The 11986-nt window shown below is 56.8% G+C and overlaps 2 protein-coding genes across 2 annotated transcripts; one reads left to right on the top strand and one right to left on the bottom strand.

Moving 5' to 3' along the window:
* Positions 1-95: 95 nt before the first annotated feature.
* LOC133280982 (FAD-dependent oxidoreductase domain-containing protein 1-like) lies at positions 96-2927 on the bottom strand. The gene is made up of 9 exons (XM_061476070.1): positions 2616-2927; positions 2418-2528; positions 2217-2335; positions 2024-2118; positions 1500-1601; positions 1350-1426; positions 1095-1243; positions 602-731; positions 96-480 (listed from the first exon to the last, which is right to left on the bottom strand). Exons 1-9 carry the CDS (start codon positions 2925-2927, stop codon positions 121-123), a joined length of 1455 nt encoding a protein of 484 aa, XP_061332054.1. The 3' UTR covers positions 96-120.
* Positions 2928-3385: 458 nt separating this feature from the next.
* LOC133280948 (signal recognition particle receptor subunit alpha-like) lies at positions 3386-10137 on the top strand. The gene is made up of 14 exons (XM_061476011.1): positions 3386-3532; positions 4018-4101; positions 5725-5888; positions 5979-6139; positions 6263-6410; positions 6855-7008; positions 7157-7263; positions 7413-7531; positions 7784-7870; positions 7964-8136; positions 8231-8444; positions 8524-8687; positions 9157-9255; positions 9448-10137. Exons 1-14 carry the CDS (start codon positions 3419-3421, stop codon positions 9574-9576), a joined length of 1917 nt encoding a protein of 638 aa, XP_061331995.1. The 5' UTR covers positions 3386-3418; the 3' UTR covers positions 9577-10137.
* Positions 10138-11986: the final 1849 nt, after the last annotated feature.

The following is an 11986-nucleotide window of genomic DNA, read 5'->3' as shown; positions in this document are numbered from 1 at the left end:
CGGCAGCAGGGGTGTCCCCATTCCCCCCATGTACTCCCCCCAGCACACTCCGCATCATCCCATTTATTGCTGCAGGGCACAGTGTGGGCCCCCACCCGTGCCTCAGTTTCCCCACGTCCATCACACCACCCCGCCTTCCACCAGCGGCTCCCCTTGCACCAGCCTCCTCCAGCCCAACCTGCTCAGGTCCAAGGTCTCGTATCGACCCTTGAGCACCAGCTCAGCCACGGCTCTGCCGGCCGCTGGCGCGTGCTGCAGCCCGTGACCGCTGAACCCAGCGGCCACGAGGAGGTTCTCCAGCCTGGGGTGAGGTCCCACCACCCCGTTGCGGTCGAAGGAGTTGTGGTCGTAGTAACCTGCCCAGGAGCCGCCGGGACGGAGGGAGGAGAAAGCTGGGACGCGCCGGGCCAGCCGCGGCCAGACCTGGTCCTGGAAGTAGCTGTGATCCACGGAGAGGTCGCTGGGATCCGGCTCCTCCTCCTAGGAAAAACAGGTTGCGAGGGAGTTAGAAAGAAAACTACAGAGAGAAACCACGTAAATAATGTATTAAAATACCATAAATCATCAATATAAATGGAGAGAAACCTCCCTTTGGGCGCACCTCGGGTGGGCTCATGCCGCCCAAGTAGTTGCCGGCAATGCCCTCACGGCGAAAGTAAGCACCAGTGGTGTCAATGAGGAATGGGCAGGATAAGCCAGGACCATCGTGACAGTGCCAGGAGAAGATGTACCTATAGGGATAAAGGAGATCCCGCCCCCAAAAAACATAGGGATGAGGGGGGGTGGGTTCTGCCTCAGAGCATCAAGGGGTGCGTGGAAATGAAAGCATTGAGGGTTCACAGCACTCCTGACAATTGGAGGGGCACCCCAAAAGAAGGATCAAGGGGTCACCAGCCTTTGAAGATGGAGAGTGGTGAGTGCTGGGGTGTGAGATCCCCCCCAAAACCCCACTGAAGGCCTCACAGGCCCTTTGCAAAGGGATGGATGGTGGGTACCGGGACACAGCCACCATCCCCATAGAGCACAAACAGGTTCCAGGGTAATGCCAGGATGTGAACCCCACAATGTGACCCCCCAAATCCCACCCTCCCCACCTCTTCCGGGGCTGGATGGGCAGGGGGGGCTGGCGCAGTGCCTCAGGCAGCCCGGCTGCCTCCAGCAGTTCCCCGGCCCAGGCACCTGCCGCATTCACCACGATGGCGCAGGTCACGGGCTGGTACTCCAGGCTGTCCTGCATGTACACCTGGGGGGACACATACCCCACATGAGCCGGGGGGGGTCCTGCACACCCGTGGGGTGTCACTCCCCCTCTCAGGTATGTTCTGGGGGGGGGGACGGGACACGCTCACATGGATGCGTTTGATGCGCGCGGACAACAGGTCCGGTCCCTGTGGTGGCATCAAGTCCTCAGCCGAGGTGACAAAACCTGGAGGATCGGGGGGGTGAGGGGGTGACGCCCCCAGGGGACACCCCGCTCTGTGCGTGTCCCCCCCCCTCACCTCGCACCTCCCCGGCGCAGCTGAGCACCCCCAGGGACGTGGCTTTGCGCCGCAGAGCGGTGAGGAGGGTCCAGGGGTCAAACCAGCCCTCGTCCTCCAGACCTGGGGGGGACACAGGGGGTGGGGGACGCCAGTGTGACCCCTCCAAACACACCCGAGTCTGGGGGGGAGGGGAAGAGCCCCCTTCCCCAAATTAAGGTGGGATGAATGATGCACCCAGTGGGGATGATTATATGGGATGGGGGTGAGGGTGGGAATAGATAAGGATGAGCACAGGGATGAAGATGGGGATCAGGATGGGGAATAAGGTGAGGATGGGGGTGAGAATGGGATGGGATGAGGATGGGGATGGTGATAGGAATGAGGATGAGGATACAGATAAGGATGAGGATGGGATGGGGTTGAGAATGGTGATAGGGATGGGGAACAGGATAAGAACTCAGAGGAGGATAAGGACAGGAAATAGGGTGAGGATGGAGACGGTGATATGGATGAGGATGGGTGGTGACAGGGTTCCCACGTACCATAGGATGCCACAGCCACGTCCTCTGTGTCTATCCATGGGAACTTCTCCTTCAGCTGAGTAGGTGACAGCAGTGTCACCTGCACCCCTTCCTCCCTGGGTAGAGCCAGCATGGGGGGGGTGGGGTCGGTGTCAGGATGAGAACCCCAAACCCAAAAACCTTTGATGGGGGGTACTCTGTGTGCGTGTCCCACCTCTGGACCTTGACAGTGGCCTCCAACCCATCAGCATCCTGCGGGGAGGCCAGGAAGAGGTATCCTGAAGGCTGGAACTGGATGTCGACGGGCGGCTCGTTCGGCACCCCAAGGTGCTCCTGTGAGGAGAGGGGGCGCCCATTGAGCAGGGCTGGACCTCCCCGCGCTGACACCACCCCCCCTCCCGGTGACCCCACGTACGTTGATATTGCGGAGAAAACAGGCTGAGAAACGGGACATGCGGATATTCTCCGGGAGGGAAAACTGCTGCCGGATGCCCCCAGCCGACAGCACCGTGGAAGCTCGGGAATACTGAAAGAGAGAAACACCCCCCCAGCATAGAGTGGTTCCCGGGGGGGCTGCCCAAGGTCATGCCCTGCCCCAGGAGGGGGTGCTCACCGTGGGGTCCCGCTCCACCACCAGCACTCTCATGCCGTGCCGCCGGGCCTCCAGCGCCTTCAGCCAGTAGGCTACGGACCAGCCCACCACGCCGCCCCCCACCACCACCACGTCGGCCTCTTCGGGGGGCCGCGGGTCCCGGGGCGCTCCCGGGGGGACCCAGCCCCCTGTGCCGGGCCCCAGCGCCGGCAGCTGAGCCTGCAGGGTCCGCCCCAGGCGCCTCAGGCTCAGACCCAGCTCTGATGGGGTACGGGGGGGTGTGTGTATGATGGGTTTGAGGGCAGCCCTGGGACACCCCAGTGCCCTCTGCATCCCCCGGAACACCCTGGACCCCCCAAACCCCCCCCCGTCCCCCGTTCCCCGGGTGCACCCTCAGCATCCCGGGACCTTTGGAACCACCAGAACCCACTGTACCCCCCCCCCCCCCCCCCCCCATGGACTCCAGGGCCCCTTGCATCCCCCCCACTCTCCTTTGGGACCATCCTGCGACCCTCTAGGACCCCCCCCGGACTCCCTGCAGCCCCTTCGGGCTCTGCCCCAGCCCCGCTCTCACCCCGGAACATGTCCCCGGTGCTCAGGGCCCGGCACGGAGCCCCCCCCCGCCTCAGCGCGCGCCCCCCGCGCAGCATGGCCCCGGCCACGCCCCCAGCGACACTCCCCCCCTCGCTATTGGCTAACCCCGCGTCCCGCCTCCCTCCGTCCCCTCCTCCAATGGGGTGTGTTTTCCGGCGGAAGTAGGGTATACGGGAAGTGGGAGGGGGCAGGCGACGTGTGCGGGAGCCGGTCCCGCCGCCGCCGCCGCCATGTTGGACTTCTTCACCATCTTCAGCAAGGGCGGGCTCGTCCTGTGGTGCTTCCAGGGCGGCCCCGCCGCCACCGCGCCCGTCAACGCCCTCATCCGCTCCGTGCTGCTGCAGGTGCGCGGCGGCCGCGGGGGAACGGCGGCGGGGCCGCACCATCTGCCTGAGGGGGTTGGGGGGGAGGCGGGCGGGACCATTTCAGGGTGATGGGGGGGTGGGGTGGGGGTGGCCTCCTGCGTTCAGAGGGGGACCTGAACGGGGAGTGCTTGGAGGGGAGCGGGTGGGACACGGGCATCGTCATGTACTGGGGGTGGGATCATCCATTAGGGGGGTTAAGGGGGAAATGGATGGGGCCATCTGCTTGGGGAAAGGGGGGAGACAGGGGCGAGCCCGCCTGCCTGGGGACGGGGGTGAAATGACCCGTTCTGGGGGTGGGCTGACCCATATGGAGAACTGAGCCACAGGGGGAAGAAGGATGGGATCTCTTGCCAAGGGGTATGGGCTGGACCATTTTGGGGGAGGAAGGGGGGGGGGGTAAGGATGATGGAGGGGGGTGTTTGCTCACTGCTGACACCAGTTTTCCAATGTCTCCTTGTCCCCAGGAGCGCGGTGGCAACAACTCTTTCACCCATGAAGCCCTCACACTCAAGTACAAGCTGGACAACCAGTTTGAGCTGGTGTTTGTGGTAAGGGATAGCCCCAGGTCACCCCAAAACCCCACAGAGGGGGTACCCCAGGAAGGGGGTTTTGACTGCCATGGGCTCTATCTTGACTCCCAGATTGCAGGATTTTGGGGATGATGGGGGTCTTGGCCACACACCGCCGTGGAGCTGCTAATTTTGATCGTCATTTAGATTCATTAAACCTCCAGGAGATGCTGCAGGGGTTGCTCTGCCCTAATGAAACCTTTGATTTTGACCACGTCTGTTTAAAACCAGCCAGAAATCACAGAACTGTAGAATGGTTTGGGTTGGAAAGGACCTTGAGATTAACCACTTCCAACCCCTGCCATGGGTAGGGATGTCTCACACTAGACCATGTTGCCCAAGGCTCTGTCCAACCTGGCCTTGAACACTGCCAGGGATGGGGCAGCCACAGCTTCTCTGGGCACCCTGGGCCAGTGCCTCAGCAACCTCACAGGGAAGAGCTTCTGCTTAATATCCAACCTGAACTTCCCCTGTTTCAGTTTGAACCCATCACCCCTTGTCCTATCACTGCAGTCCCTGATGAAGAGCCCCTCTCCAGCATCCTTGTAGCCCCCTTCAGACACTGGAAGTTGCTCTGAGGTCTCCCCGCAGCTTCTCTTCTCCAGGCTGAGCAGCCCCAATGTTCTCAGCCTGGCTCCATATGGGAGGTGCTCCAGCCCTCGCAGCATCTCCATGGCCTCCTCTGGACTTGTTCCAACAGTATGTTGGGGACACCAGAACTGGACACAAGTGCTGCAAGGGGGGTCTCATGAGAGCAGAGTAGAGGGGCAGGATCACCTCCTTTGACCTGGTCACGCTCCTTTTGATGCAGCCCAGGATACGGTTGGTTTCTAGGCTGGGAGGACACACTGAAGCCGACTCATATTCATTTTCTCATTGACCACCCCCAAGTCCTTCTCCACAGGGCTGCTCTGAATCTCTTCTCTGCCCATCCTGTAGCTGTGCCTGGGATTGCTCTGACCCAGGTGTAGGACCTTGCACTTTGCTTGGTTGAACTTCATGGGGTTGGCATCAGCCACCTCTCCAGTGTGTCCAGGTCCCTCTGGGTCCCATCCCTTCCTTCCAGCGTATCAACCGCACCACATAACTTAAGTGTGTTTGGCAGACTTGCTGAAGGCACATCAATCCCACTGTCCATGTCGCTGCAAAGATGTTGAACAGGATCACTCCCAGCACCGACCCCTGGGCCATCCCTTTACTTTAGGGAGTTGTAGAATGAATCACAGAATGGCTTGGGATGAAGGGACCTTAAAGCTCATCCAGTTTTGACCCCCTGCCACGGGCAGGGACACCTTCCACTAGAGCAGCTTTCTCCAAGCCCAGTCCAGCCTGGCCCTGAGTGTTTTAGTGCACTTCCTTGTCACCTGGCTGACCTTAACTCTCTAAATCCACACAGCCTCCATTTGCACCTGAAGATAAGCAAAACCTTCCCTGGTCTGCCACATAGCTTTGTTGCTGTGAAACAGCTAACCTGCTTTTATCAGCGTTGTCTTTTACAGTGAAGAGCACTGTATTGAACAGAGAGGATTTCCCCTCCACGCCAGGCAGACTGTTGTTAAATGAGGTGGTAGACCAACGTCTTTCCCCTGTGCTGCTTCCCAGGTGGGGTTTCAGAAGATCCTGACTCTAACCTATGTGGACAAGTTGATAGACGACGTTCACAAGGAGTTCCGGGACAAGTACCGCAATGAGTTCCAGCAGAAGGGCACCTTGGGCCTCCTAAATGGCACCTTTGATTTTAAAGACGACTTCATGCGCCTCCTCCGGTAGCAGAGCCTGGTTTTTCCTCCCACAATCCCTGTTTAGAGTGCAGGTAGAGCTGAAATCCAGGCTCTTAACGGGTGTCCTCTCCGCAGGGATGCAGAGGAGAGCAGTAAAGTCCGAGCTCCCACGGTAATGAAGACGTTTGAGCAGTCTCTGAAGTCTCAGAAGACTGTCAAGTGTATGATTGAAACCCGGGGGGAGAAACCAAAGGAGAAAGTCAAGAACAAGAAGAACAAAGGTTCCAAAAAGGAGGGTGAGTTTGTGGGAAAGAAAACCGGGGCCGGGAGGGAATAAACGTTCCAGACTTTTGTGTCTTTCCCAGTCCTCTTGTGCTTTGGAATGCTGGCCTGAGCTCATGTTGGGCTCTTTCCATCAGGAACTGAAGCTGTTGCAGCGCCTGGCAAAGCCTCTGCAGGTGACAAGCAGTCCTCTGGGGACAGGGAGGAGCTGACCAAGGATGAAATCCTGCAGAAGAACCGGGAGGAATTCTTCAGGAGACACATGAAAGCAGGGGAGAAGTCCAGGTGGGTGGCAAGGACGTGCTCAGGCGGCCTGTGGTCCAAACCCGCTGTCCCTCAGCCATGGCCGAGTCCCTCCAGCCTCTGGGGAGTCCCAAAATTCAAACCTTGCTTTCCCTTTTCCTTATTTCCCTGCTTGCTGGGAGGATTGGGAGAGGGCACACTCTGGGTCCTGGAGGTATAATGGCACTTGAGCCATTCTTTCCCTGGAAGAGCCAGGAAGCAGGAGTGCTGTGAGCAAAGGGCAGTGATGCATTGGTGCCTGGCTTGAGGTGAAGGGATCTGGTACAGGATCAAACATCGGATAATGAAACTGTGGAGACTAAATCAACCAGGTTTAGCCTTAATTCCTGCCTTTTGGGGTTAATGCAGGCTTGTAATTCTCACATTTTCCAAGGAGGCCATTGCTGCCCTGCACTGAACAAACCACATTTCCTGTCTTTATTCCAGCAAATCTCCAAAGCCCGAGGCACAGAAGGAGAAAGGGAAGAAGCCCAGAGTGTGGGATCTGGAGAACTCTAATGCCAAAGTACTGGATTACAGTAACTCTGCTACCAACGGGAGCGCCGAGGCTTGTCCCGTGGAAGAATTTGACCCTGATGCAGTAAGGAAAAGCCAGGTCACTGTGTCCTGGGTTGTGCTGGGATCAGCTGGGCGTTGCGATCCCAGCCCATGGAGACTCTGGATGTGGCTGGAGCAGGGTGAGGGGGAGCAGTTGATGGTTTTCAGGGTGTCTTCTCCCCTCCTCACAGGCCCTGGGGGATAGGAATCGGGAGCCCGGCCGCCTCTACGACCTTGAGTATGAGAGCGATGAGGAAGCTGAAGAGGAGAAGGTTGTTCAGAACCCGTCAAAGCCCAGGTAGAGGCTCTTGCAGCCCCCATGTGTCACACACCTTGGTTTCTACCCTGTAACTCCTCTACTCTTAACTGGTTGAGAAGTAGGGACAAAGCAAAGCGGTGGTTGTCAGCTCGCCCCTTGAACCGAAAGGTGACCCCTCTTTTCCACAGTGTGAAGAAAGGTGGCCTGGGGGGCATGTTCGGCATGCTGAAAGGCCTGGTGGGCTCCAAGAGCTTGACAAGAGGGGACATGGACCCCGTATTGGAGAAGATGAAGGATCACTTGATTGGTAGGTCTGGGTCCGCTGAAAGCAGGTTAATTTGTGGTGGCTCCATGGGGTAGCACCCATGGTTTGGGATGTTCTTGCCCACAGGGACTGTGGTGGGTTCTTGTCTCACCCTCAACAGCGAATCAAAAGGGGGGTCAACAGTCTAGTCTGGTGGGGATCCTGCGTGGTGACTCCATGCTACCCCCAACGCTGATGTCTGGTGCGCGTAACCTCAGCAGCCCTCACTCTCCTCTCTCTGTCTCCCTCTTGAAGCTAAAAACGTGGCAGCTGAGATCGCGGTGCAGCTCTGTGAGTCAGTGGCCAAGAAACTGGAAGGGAAAGTGATGGGAACGTTCACCAGTAAGTGGTCATGAGGCCTCCTGCTCATGGTATGGGGCTCAGGAGCGTTCCCGGGTGTGACGGTGAGAGCTCACTCCACCTCCTCCTTCCCAGCGGTGACCTCGACAGTGAAGCAGGCCCTGCAGGAGGCTCTGGTCCAGATCCTGCAGCCCCAGCGCCGGGTGGATGTCCTCCGGGATGTCATGGATGCCCAGCGCCACCGCCGACCCTATGTGGTCACCTTCTGTGGCGTCAATGGTGTTGGGAAGTCCACCAACTTGGCCAAGGTTGGACACGGTGCTCCTGGTGAGGAGGTCAGGGTGAGGAGGTGAGGCTGTAGTTGCTGACGGGTGTTCCTTCTTCCTCTCTTTACTGCTTCAGATCTCGTTCTGGCTCATTGAGAATGGTTTCAGTGTCCTCATTGCTGCCTGTGACACGTTCCGGGCTGGAGCGGTGGAGCAGCTCCGCACCCACACTCGGCGCCTCAACGCCCTGCACCCTCCGGAGAGCCACGGTGGGCGCACCATGGTGCAGCTCTACGAGAAGGGCTACGGCAAGGACGCGGCCGGGATTGCCATGGAGGCCATCGCTTACGGTACACGCCAGGAACCGGTGGTGGGAGACGTTGTTCTGGGGGAACATCCTGCTCACTGGTGCCTCTTCATCTTCCCCAGCTCGGAACCAGGGCTTTGACGTGGTCCTGGTGGACACGGCGGGCCGCATGCAGGACAACGCGCCCTTGATGACGGCGTTGGCCAAACTGATCGCGGTCAACACTCCTGACCTGGTCCTGTTCGTTGGGGAAGCGCTGGTGGGAAACGAGGCGGTGGATCAGCTGGTGAGGGACCAGGCTTTGGGTCCTGGAAATAGAGTATCATCATCATTGTTATCCTTCCAGTATCTGCAGGGGGCTACAAGGATGCTGGAGAGGGGCTCTTCATCAGGGACTGTAGTGATAGGACAAGGGGTGATGGGTTCAAACTGAAACAGGGAAGGTTCAGGTTAGAGGTATGAAGTTCTTTACTGTGAGGTTGTTGAGGCGCTGGCACAGGGTGCCCAGAGAAGCTGTGGCTGCCCCATCCCTGGCAGTGTCCAAGGCCAGGTTGGACAGGTCTTGGAGCAAGCTGCTCTAATGGAAGGTGTTTGTGCCCATGGCAGGGGGTTGGAACTGGATAATCTCAAGGTCCTTTCCAACCCAAACCAGTCTGTGATTATGGGGGGAAAACTCTGCTTCTGTGGGTTTTATCAGGCATGTGGACAGGGGCAGCACCATAAATGAGTTTCTTGGATCTGTTTTTTTCCCTCAGGTCAAGTTCAACAAGGCCCTGGCTGATCACTCCATGGCCCAGACACCACGGCTCATTGATGGGATTGTCCTCACCAAGTTTGATACCATCGATGACAAGGTAAGGAGGCTGTTGAGACATCTCCACATGGAGCTTCCCCCTGAAGAGGCAGGAAGTGTCCAGCACAGGGTGCTTTGGTGCTGTCTCGGGTGGCATCTCTTCCCTTCCTCTTGCATTGCAACCCAATTCAGCGATGTGCTGAGTGAAGAGCAAGGAGGCAGAGTGGCTGATTGTGCTTGTTGTGCTTGGCAGGTCGGTGCTGCCATCTCCATGACCTACATCACAAGCAAGCCCATCGTTTTCGTTGGTACCGGACAGACCTACTGTGATCTGCGAAGCCTTAACGCCAAGGCCGTGGTCGCAGCGCTCATGAAGGCCTGAACCCCACCAATGGCTGTTGCAGATGTCCAAGAAGAACATGCTTTACCCTGTTCCCAGCTCGTCCTTCCCACAATGAAGGGATGCCAGCATGAAGGGAATGGTCCTGGGGGGTAAAATTCCCTTTATCCAGCAAAAGCCCTTCACCTGGATTCCTTCATTCTGGCTGAGGTGGTACAGGCTCCCTCGCAGGGAAGCTGAAGCCAGAGCTTTGTATTGTTCATGCTGCGAGGACCTGCTGTGCTTTTTTGGGGGGGTTGAAGGCTTTGGTTCCTTTGAGCTGCTTTTGGATTTCTTTTAGACCAGTTGAGGGAGGATGAGGAGGGATGGTATTTGCTGGTGCATAGGAAGAAAAACCCAGTTCATACTGGCAGATACTGGTGGTGGCTTTGGTGTTCTCCCCCTTTGAGTGCCTCTTGAGCCCGGTCTGAAGTGCTACACTGAGTAATACAAACCTCTGTTACAATGTCTTGTAGCTCCATATCGCAGATGTGCTCCAGTGCAATAAGTTGAATGCTGTCTGCTCAGAGACATAATTTATATGAAATAAACCTCATAATTTGTCCTCTGTGTGTAAATAACTCGCCTCCAGGCAGGACCTGCTCACTCCTTGGGGGTAGGGAGGAGACAAACCCTGGGTGAGGGGTTGGAGAGGGCAAGTGAATCACCCACCAGCCATAAGGTCGGTGAACAGGCTTTTAATAAAAGCTTCCTCATACAAAACTTACACAATAAAGACAGAGACTAAAGAAGTGGAACTTTAGGTAGGCAAAAAACCCATCAAGTCTGCCTGGGAGCTGTGGACTCAGGTCCTGGGATGAGGCAGTTCCTCAGATGCTGCATCCTGGAAGGATGAAAGGGAATGAACGGGGAAAACACTACCGGTTTGTGTGGGGAGCAGCAGGGGGGCTGTTCATGCAGTGATTTCATAAAGGTAAATCCCAAATCCAGCTACATTCACAGCAGGTTTTGGGGGAAGAAACCCCAAGCTCCAAGTGTTCAGTGGGCTAGAGTATCGATCCCTCCCATTCCATAAGATCCAGGACTTTCCCAGCACCCTGTGTGAAGCTGACACTGGCAGCTCCCCCGATCCCTGCAGTCACCATAGAGGGAATAGTTTAAGTGTCCTCTCTCCTCAAATCATATCTGCAGAAACCTTGAAGGTGTGTGCCAGCAGCTCTTGCTGAGATCAGTGTGAGTGTACGGAGGCAATGTAGGGATGCCAGGTAAAAGTGTGGGAGCTCTAAGCTACACACTCCTGTAATCCACCTTTAGCAGTTGCCAAGGCCCAGGTTCCTCAAGGGAGCTGGTGGCTGTTTCATTGCAGAAGATTAACTCCCATTTCTGCCTCTTCTCTGGGCAATGCAGCTCCTCTGTATCTCCAGCAGCAAAGCTTCATCCCTCTTTTGTGACCCAAAAGAAGGGCTCAGAAGAGGGCGAGCCCCCCATGCTGGTCTGGTGGGTGCCATCTGTATGGCAATCCAAAAGCAGAGTGCAAATTCAGGGGACAGCACCAGAGGACAGCTCTGCCAACACAAGGCAGCCTGGTCCAAAGGCCAAGGAACTGGCTCCAAGCACTCTACACTGACTTGGGCTCTATCTGCACAGTGCATGCTGCTATAAACCACGAAGAGAACCTGCTGCCTTGGTGATGAATTGCTCCCTAAGCAATTCACCCTGATCTTGGGTGAATTCGAGTGTTCCCAGACTGTGATGAAGAGAAAAAGCTCTAAGAAATGACATTCCCTGGTGACAGAACAAATGAAACCGGTGTGCACATGTGAATTAATCAAGCACTTTGGGCTAATCAAAGGTGACTTCTCTTTAACAACCTGCAGCTCAACAGCAGATATTTGTGTGTGGCTTTTCCCAAGGGTGAGAGACAACTTCTCTCCCATTCTGTAATCTTATATCCTATCCACTACAGGGAAACAGTGCAGTGCAGAGCAAGGTATGTTACCTGCATTACCAACGTCTGCAGGTTGCTGCAGGTTCACCAAAGCTTGCTTGATCTCACACAGAGTCTTGGCAAGGGGAGAAGCTGCTATCAGGCTCTCCACCTCCAACTCGCTCAGGTAAGCCAACTGGACATCTAAACCTGAAGGAAACAGGGGGGCACTTTTAAGCCTAAAGGAAGAAGAGGCTCTTCGTGGCTGGGAGTCTACAACACATGTGAGGAATGAAACTCAAGGGGGGAAGCGATGCACAGTTCAACTGCTCAGCACCTGCTGACCGATGCCCAGCCCCAAGCAGTGATCAGCTCCTCCTGGCCAACTCCCCCCAATTTCTATCCTGAACATGATGTTCCATGGTATGGAATATCCCTTGGGCTAGTTGAGGTTCTGGCTCTGCTACCTCCTGGCTTCTTGTGCCCCTCCTCACCGGCAGGGCATGGAACACTGAGACGTTCTTG

This window comes from Pezoporus flaviventris, unplaced genomic scaffold (genome assembly GCF_033815535.1).
Source record: "Pezoporus flaviventris isolate CSIRO_AGI_PZ_B2104156 unplaced genomic scaffold, CSIRO_AGI_Pfla_v1 ptg000093l, whole genome shotgun sequence".
NCBI lineage: Eukaryota > Metazoa > Chordata > Aves > Psittaciformes > Psittacidae > Pezoporus > Pezoporus flaviventris.
The sequence above is the reverse complement of the archived record's forward strand: the minus strand, read 5'-3'. Positions and strand labels throughout refer to the sequence as shown.